This window comes from Anopheles bellator, chromosome 2 (genome assembly GCF_943735745.2).
Source record: "Anopheles bellator chromosome 2, idAnoBellAS_SP24_06.2, whole genome shotgun sequence".
NCBI lineage: Eukaryota > Metazoa > Arthropoda > Insecta > Diptera > Culicidae > Anopheles > Anopheles bellator.
The window spans coordinates 32848238-32856449 of record NC_071286.1 but is presented as its reverse complement, the minus strand read 5'-3'; the positions used below and the strand labels follow the sequence as shown (position 1 = coordinate 32856449).

At 49.7% G+C, this 8212-nt stretch overlaps 3 protein-coding genes across 3 annotated transcripts in view; 2 read left to right on the top strand and 1 right to left on the bottom strand.

The window, feature by feature from the left end:
* LOC131211370 (sodium/calcium exchanger 3) overlaps window positions 1–8212 on the bottom strand; it is an 80521-nt gene that overhangs the window by 14853 nt on the left and 57456 nt on the right. The gene's annotated exons all lie outside the window — the stretch shown is intronic.
* LOC131211374 (probable cytochrome P450 6a14) lies at window positions 1889–3492 on the top strand. Its single transcript, XM_058204807.1, has 2 exons — window positions 1889–2996; window positions 3071–3492. The coding sequence occupies exons 1-2, from the start codon at window positions 1889–1891 to the stop codon at window positions 3490–3492; spliced, it is 1530 nt and encodes a 509-aa protein (XP_058060790.1).
* The window catches only part of LOC131211381 (uncharacterized), a 6043-nt gene continuing 1774 nt past the window's right edge, over window positions 3944–8212 (top strand). Inside the window, 4 exon segments of the mRNA XM_058204814.1 lie at window positions 3944–5057; window positions 5135–5515; window positions 6536–7525; window positions 7591–7985. Coding sequence (XP_058060797.1) covers window positions 3944–5057; window positions 5135–5515; window positions 6536–7525; window positions 7591–7985 — 2880 coding nt within the window.

The window sequence follows — 8212 nt, the reverse complement described above, 5'->3', positions numbered from 1 at the left end:
CAAGAGTGTGGCAAGAACGATTGGCGTCAAGATGACAGATCACGGCGTGGAAAAGTTTTTCCTGCAGATCGTCCAGGAAACGGTGCAGTATCGCGAAATGAACAATGTCCAACGGAACGATTTTATGAACCTGTTGCTTCAAATCAAAAACAAGGGAAGCCTTTCGGAGCAGGACGCAGAGCATATGGCCAAAGGCGAAGCCGGGATGACTTTGAACGAGCTTGCTGCACAAGTTTTTATATTCTTCCTCGCCGGTTTTGAGACATCTTCTACGACGATGAACTTTTGTCTGTACGAATTAGCAAAGAATTCCGAAATTCAAGATCGTCTCCGCGAGGAGATCAACCGTGCCATCGAAGACAACGACAATAAAGTGACGTACGATGTTGTTATGAATATCCAATATTTAGACCAGGTTATAAATGGTAAGCCACTCACGCAGAGATGGATTCAAAGGATGAAATTATTTTTAATTTCTCTTTTTTTCCAGAAACCCTTCGAAAGTATCCACCGGTTGAATCATTAACGAGAGTGCCTCTTCGTGATTATACCATTCCCGGAACCAAGCACGTGATTCCAAAGGACACCTTGGTTCAGATTCCTGTATACGCTCTGCATCGCGATGCAGACCATTATCCCGATCCGGATCAGTTCAACCCCGATCGCTTCTTGGCGGAAGAGGTTCAACGTCGCCATCCTTATGTGTATCTACCATTTGGAGAAGGTCCACGTATTTGTATCGGGCTACGTTTTGGAGTGATGCAGGCTAAACTTGGTTTGATCACGTTGCTAAGGAACTTCCGCTTTGCGCCAACGGCACACACACCGAAGACCATTGTTTTCGATCCAAAATCCTTTATTCTGTCACCGTCGACGGGTAATTATTTGAAAGTTGATAAGATATAGAGACTTCGCTGGAGATTAGATAAAGGCAATTGCCTTTTACGGTGGTGAATAAAAAAGAAATAATGTCTACTATTTTCGCTTTTATCTTCAAATAACTCAGCCTCAGCATGTAATTCAGCTACACGAAATAAATATGTTTTGTAAAATCTACAACTATTAAATGAGTTCAAGAGATAATTTGAAGACAAAGTTTCTATCATCTGCTTTGGTAGGCAAGAAACATAACGCGTAGTAGCTTCGTCGACGACGTATGGTAAATTGCGTAATGCTCCAGCATGCGCGTGCCAATGAACTCACATTCTTCTTCGCATGCTCGTGTTGAGCGGTACTCGTGGATTAGGCGTGAAGCATTAGATTCAATGCTCCGATACAGGTACGTTCCAGTATCGCGTTTGCCCAAGACACCAACACATACAATGATGCCAATAATTTTTAAGTTCCCTCGTAGAAGGTCATTCAGCAATTGATTTGCTGTTTAAAGAGATGAAAGAAGCTTCAGGCTCAAAATCTCTGTAATAAAGTTAATAACAACAAAAATTGATTTGATGTTTTTTAACCGCAGTACATTAAGTTCGTCAATGCGAAAAAATGCTATCCAAAGGGTGACCTAGTTTCATGGTGGAACTTCTACCAGGAATGAGTAATTTTTCCTTCGTAAATCCTAATCCGGTAACGAGGTTTTATCTGTCCAAAAAGTAATACCATACATGGAGTTACGGGTGGTTTTTGTTTGGTGATGTAAGCTTTGTGTGCTATTTCACGATGAACCCGAAATCATGCAGCGTAAACATGAAATTCGGCGATTCCACCAATACCTCCAACGCGGACTTTCGAAGGCGATCGAACCAATATTTAGCACCGCCCGTTCATTGGACCACGGACACACGACAGTCACCTTCTAAATCGCGGGGAGGCATTGTCGCAGAAAGGGCCCCGTTCAAAGCTCGCCGTGTTTAGCGTAGCATAGTTCTGCTCGGACAAAATGGATATCTTCAGTGGGCTGCTAACGGGCTTTATTTTTGTCGTATCCGTCGTTTATTTGTACATACGCAGCCGGCATTACTACTGGAAGGATCACGGGATTCCCTATGCACCAGATCCCCATTTGTTCTATGGCCACGTGCAGGGCCATTCAACAACGAAACACGGTGCAGTGATCAACCAGGAACTGTACAGGCACTTCAAGCAACGCGGTGTCCCGTACGGTGGTGTTAGCTTGTTCATCATGCCGTCACTCATCGTCGTGGATCCAGAGCTGGTGAAGAATGTGCTAGTGAAGGACTTTAACGTGTTTCACGATCGTGGAGTTTACTCGAATCCGAAGCACGATCCGTTCACGGGCAATCTTTTCGGATTGAAGGGAACCCCCTGGCGAATCTTGCGCCAAAAGCTGACTCCAACGTTCACGTCGGGACGCATGAAGGAAATGTTCGGGACGATCTGGCAAGTCGCCTTGAAACTGGAAAACTTTATGGAGAACATGGAGCAGACGGAGATCGAGATGAAGGACGTGTTGGGGCGCTTCACGACGGACGTGATCGGTACGTGCGCATTCGGTATCGAGTGCAACACGCTGGAGTACCCGGACTCCAACTTCCGGAAGTACGGTAACAAGGCGTTCGAGCTGGATATTGTTACCCAGACAAAGTTCTTCTTCGCCGCCTCCTACCCACGGCTCGCCCGAGCGCTACGGGTGAAGATAATTAAGGGCGACGTAACAGAGTTTTTTATGAGCATCGTCAAAGAAACCGTCGACTATCGTGAGAAGCACGACGTAAAGCGGAACGATTTCATGAATCTGTTGCTTCAGATCAAAAATAAGGGCAAACTTAACGACCAAAGCACTGCAGTTGGCAAGGGGGAAGTTGGACTAACGACGAGCGAGCTAGCTGCTCAGGTGTTTATCTTCTTTCTGGGCGGCTTTGAGACGTCGTCAACCACAATGAACTTTTGTCTGTACGAGTTGGCGAAGAACCCCGACATTCAGGAGCGCCTGCGGGACGAGATCAACCAAGCGATCGACGAGAACGGGGGCGCCGTGACGTACGATATGGTCATGAACATTACGTATCTGGATCAGGTCATTAACGGTTAGTCATTGATCTTTGGCGGGACTTGATCGGCATGTCAAATGGTCTCCGATGTCGTTTTTTTTTCATTCCAGAAACCCTTCGAATGTACCCACCGGTGGAAACACTGACTCGAAAAGCTTCCAAAGTGTATGTTATCCCGGGCACGAAAGACCTGATTCCGGAAGGAACAATAGTGCAAATCCCTGCCTATGCCATTCACCACGACTCGGACCATTACCCCGATCCGGAACGCTTCGATCCGGATCGGTTCTCGCCGGAGGAGGTCAAAAAGCGTCATCCGTACGTCTTCATCCCGTTCGGGGAAGGACCTCGGATTTGCATCGGCCTGCGGTTCGGGGTGATGCAGACAAAGGTGGGATTGATTTCGCTGCTGCGCAAGTTCCGATTCTCTCCAACGCAGAACACTCCCAGCAAAATTGAGTTCGACCCAAAGTCTTTTACACTCTCCCCAATTATGGGCAACTATTTGAAGGTTGAAAAGGCTAAAAAATGAGAGCAATTAGAAGAGCCTACAAGTATATAGCAATTCAAGAATCAAATGTGGGTATGTCTATAAAATATTGGAGTACATCAACAGTGGATGCCCTCAAGCGCAAGGCTTCTTTTAAATAAATCCAGTACTTTCCAACTTCCAACAATAAATCCAACATTTGGAAGGCTCCCGTATCAGAGAATTTGCAAATCATAGTTGTTTTGAAAAAAAATTTCCGCACTAACGCATGTGTACCGACGGTCCAGTGATTATCGAAACTCATGCGCTGATGACTTGTGTAAACTGAAATCAACAGTCATTGCGTAGCGCATGCAACCTCCTCCCTCCTGGACAGGGTTAACTTTTATCTCTGTTTCGGGGAAGATTAAGTCCCACCCTGTATAAATGGGCTAGACAACGGGCGCTGCTGGTCATTGTGATGCCAGCATTGCTGGAGTGAAGTGAAACCAAGATGGAGCTTATCAATCTGGTGCTCGCCGGGTTCCTCTTCGTGGTTTCGGCCGCCTTTCTTTTCCTGCGCAGCAAGCACAACTACTGGAAGGATCACGGCTTTCCGTATGCACCGAATCCGCACATCCTGTTCGGGCACTCCAAAGGACAGGGGCAGACCAAGCATGGGGTTGAGCTCCACCAGGAGCTGTACGACTACTTCAAGCGCCGCGGTAACGCTTACGGTGGAATGAGCCAGTTCGTTATACCCTCGGTCTTGGTCTTGGACCCGGACCTGGTGAAAACGATACTCGTGAAGGACTTTAGCGTATTCCAAGACCGTGGTGTGTTCGTTAACCCCAAGGACGATCCGCTGTCGGGGCATCTGTTCGCGCTGGAAGGCAATACGTGGCGGCTCCTGCGCCAGAAACTCACGCCAACGTTTACGTCCGGACGCATGAAGCAAATGTTCGGTACGATCTGGGACGTCGCCTTGCGGCTGGAAAGCTTCATGGAGGGCCAATGCCAGCAGCCGGACATTGAGATGAAGGACGTGCTGGGGCGCTTCACGACGGACGTGATCGGTACGTGCGCGTTCGGTATCGAGTGTAACACGCTGCAGATGCCAGAGTCCGACTTCCGGAAGTACGGTAACAAGGCGTTCGAGCTGAACTTGGGGGTGATGTTGAAATTTTTCCTCGCGTCCGCGTACCCAAACCTTATACGGATGTTCAAAATGAAGTCCACGTACGCCGACGTGGAGAAGTTCTTCATGGACATGGTCCGCGAAACGGTCGGCTATCGGGAGAAGAACAACATCAAGCGAAACGATTTCATGAACCTGCTGCTCCAAATCAAGAACAAGGGCAAACTGGACGAGAACGACAACGAATCGGTCGGCAAGGGAGAAGTCGGCATGACGCAGGAAGAGCTGGCGGCCCAGGTGTTTGTGTTTTTCCTGGCCGGCTTTGAGACATCTTCGACCACGCAGAGTTTCTGTCTGTACGAGTTGGCGAAGAACCCCGACATTCAGGAGCGCCTGCGGGACGAGATCAACCAAGCGATCGACGAGAACGGGGGCGCCGTGACGTACGATATGGTCATGAACATTGCGTATCTGGATCAGGTCATTAACGGTAAGTGAACTCTGCACCCAACGATGGGGTCTTTTCAACGGAACTATCATTTGTTTTGTACCTTTCTACTAAACCAGAAACTCTCCGCAAGTACCCACCGGTAGAGTCGTTGAGTCGGGTACCGTCGGTTGATTATAGAATACCCGGCACGAACCACGTGTTGCCGAAGCGCACGCTGGTGCAGATTCCTGTCTATGGCCTGCAGCACGACCCAGAGCACTACCCCGATCCGGAACGCTTCAATCCGGATCGGTTCTCTCCGGAAGAGGTAAAAAAGCGCCATCCCTATGTGTTCATCCCGTTCGGAGAGGGTCCCCGGATTTGCATCGGCCTGCGGTTCGGCGTGATGCAGACGAAGGTCGGACTGATTACGCTGTTGCGCAAGTTCCGATTCACTCCATCGGCCCGAACTCCGGAGAAGGTTACGTTCGATCCGAAAATGATCACTCTTTCTCCCAGCGCGGGAAACTATTTGAAAGTCGACAAACTGTAGCAGCAATCGGATGACAGCCCGCGGAGGCCGGTACAATGTGATGTGATAGTGTAATCGATATGCTTTAAGAACCGTTTTCTGTACTAAATATAAATCAAAAGTAGTGTAACCTTACATGACCTTGGCTGTGTATGTTGATAAAAATGCATCTTGCGGTGGCCAATTATTGTCTAAACGTGATTAAGAGGCGTCGATGTGATGAACGACATCGAACGATCTTCATCTTCGTTGTCCCATTTCCATTGCTGATAGGAGGTTCTTTTTCTTCCTAACTACAGAGCGCGGCTTCATTGGCCTAACGCTTATCAGGCAGTGGAAACCTACGGCAGATACTTTACGCCGTACGACATGTCCCATTTTTCGGGGGCTTAGAAGTAAACGATGACACGGTAAAAATAACTGCTCGTCTGCGTCGTGTGCGGTTCACAAAAATGGTTCATGAATGAGCAGCGACCCAAAATGGGAGATTGTACAGCCCTCACCTACAGCCAAGAAGGTCACCATTTGGAAAATTGATTTCAATCATAATTGGTTTTTGTACGAAGTCGGTCGCCTTCGGGTGTGTCGGGTTATAAGCTGCGTCTTCAAACTCCAGCTCTAAACATGTCGGAAGGTACTAAGCGAGCAGCTTATCATTTTGGCGTTCTGATAAAACAGTCACCTGCCGAAAAGGATGGACCGGTCGGTGTCCGACGTTACACCATCCCAACCATGTTGCCAAGGGATCCACCGCGGATCTCCGGTATCCGATTAGCGTTTGACCCAAGGCGTTCGCACTCCTTAATCCGCCTCGATTGTGGCCGATTTGTGCTGCCGCGTTATCAGTGGGAGCAGGTCGGCGTGCAGCGGGCAGCGATAAAAAAACTATTCTTTCGAAATCACTTTCCCTGGCCCATTTATCGGTATCAGTTCGTTGCCGATGTAGCCGAAGGGATCGAATCCCGTTGCGGGTTCTCCGCAGACGGTGATCGATAATATCGGTTAGTCGAGTTCGAGTGTGTCGGCGGAGCGATGCCTATCGTCGAGTTTTGGATTGCTTTCGGCACCACCGTGCTGCTGGTGGTCGGGTTCGGTGTGTGCCTGCTGCTGGACAAACGCCGATCGCTGTGGGTCGATCGTCGGTTTCCCGGCACCGGAAGGGCCCCGATGCTGTGGGGTGATTATGGGGCCAGCGGATACCTGGAGCATCGAGCGCAAACCAATCAGCGACTGTACCGGGTGTTCAAGGCGCGAAAATGGCCCGTTGGCGGAGCGATCCTCTATCTGACACCGGTCGTCATCGTAGTGGACCCGCGTGCGATTGACTTCCTTCTCGGTGACGAATGCATCAAAATTCCTACGGTCCGTGGCAATGGCGTGGTGATCGCCAGCTGGACCGACTTCGAGGAGGAGCACTACGAAGCGATGCTAAATCTGGCCAGCGCAGAGAGTACCAACATTGCAAGCACAGTCAGCGTTTCCGGCACCGAGCGGGACGTCAAATCGATCGTGGAGCAGTTCACGGTGCGGGTGCTGATGCCGATCGTTTTCGGGATCCAACATGAACCGTCACTGGAGGTGGCTGTCCGGGAGATGCTCCACGAATGTGCACCTTCGCTACCGTGGAGCGTTCTATCGACAGCACTTCCGGTCTGGGCCAGTACTATGGGCAGGTTTCTCGATCCCAACCGGCTCGCCTGGAGGCGATTGGAGGAGCTAATGTTCGCGACGGAGCGTGAGCCAAAGTTGGGTGAAAATTTCTCGTCGTTTCTCAAACGCAAAACAGCTCAAGCCGATGGGATGGAACCAGTGTCGTTCGACCGTACCAAACGCACGTTGCTGGAGCTGGTACGGAACATGTTTTACATCGCGTCGGGGACCATTATCGCCTGTCTGTACGAACTCGCATCGAACCACGGAGTCCAGGCACGGTTGCACGAAGCGCTGCAAAATTCTAGCGACTCAATGACTGACTACCTCGATAACGTGATAGGCGGTTAGTTGGTAAACCGAACCACAGTCAGAAGTGTTCCTACTAATTAGTATCGTCGTCTATTACAGAAACACTTCGCAAGTATCCACCCGTCCACGAGATCTCATTCAGCACGCTGACGAGCAATCGTTTACCGGACTTCGATGTGGTAATTCCGCGAAAAACTAGGGTCATCATTCCCACGTACGCGCTGCATCGCGATCCCGACCACCACCCTAGCCCATTGAGCTTCGATCCGGAGCGTTCGGCGTTGCGAGCCCCGTGCAGGGCTGACAAATCGTATCCCTCGTTCTATCGGCCCCTGGGTGAGAAAGCTTACGTCAACGGATCCAATTTCGCCCTGCTGATGGTTCGCGTGGGGCTGTCCAACATGCTGGTGCACTGGAAGGTGGACTTGGCAGCGGGCAGTCCACGCGAGTTGGAGGTATCGGCGGAAGGTTCTATACCTTATCCGAGCGGGAAGGTGCGGCTGATGATAACGAAGCGATAGGATGGTCCATCCAGTGTTCGGATTTCGAAGACGGGGTCGTATGGCGTCCCATTTCGCAAATGTCAAAGTTTTTACCCAATGTTTACATTTGCCGCTATAAAAGTCACGTAATTGGTAGTTTGAAATCCAAACACTTGGCGGATCACCCTATACAACCAATACGCTGGTTTTCCCAGTTTGGTTTCTTATCTGGAGACCGA

What these genes read in the sequence shown, in the direction of transcription:
- LOC131211374 (XM_058204807.1), top strand. Translation starts at nt 1,889, where the DNA reads ATGGATATCTTCAGTGGGCTGCTAACGGGCTTTATTTTTGTCGTATCC. An exon ending in TCTGGATCAGGTCATTAACG is followed by an intron (nt 2,997 to 3,070) that starts GTTAGTCATTGA and finishes TTTTCATTCCAG; the next exon opens with AAACCCTTCGAATGTACCCA.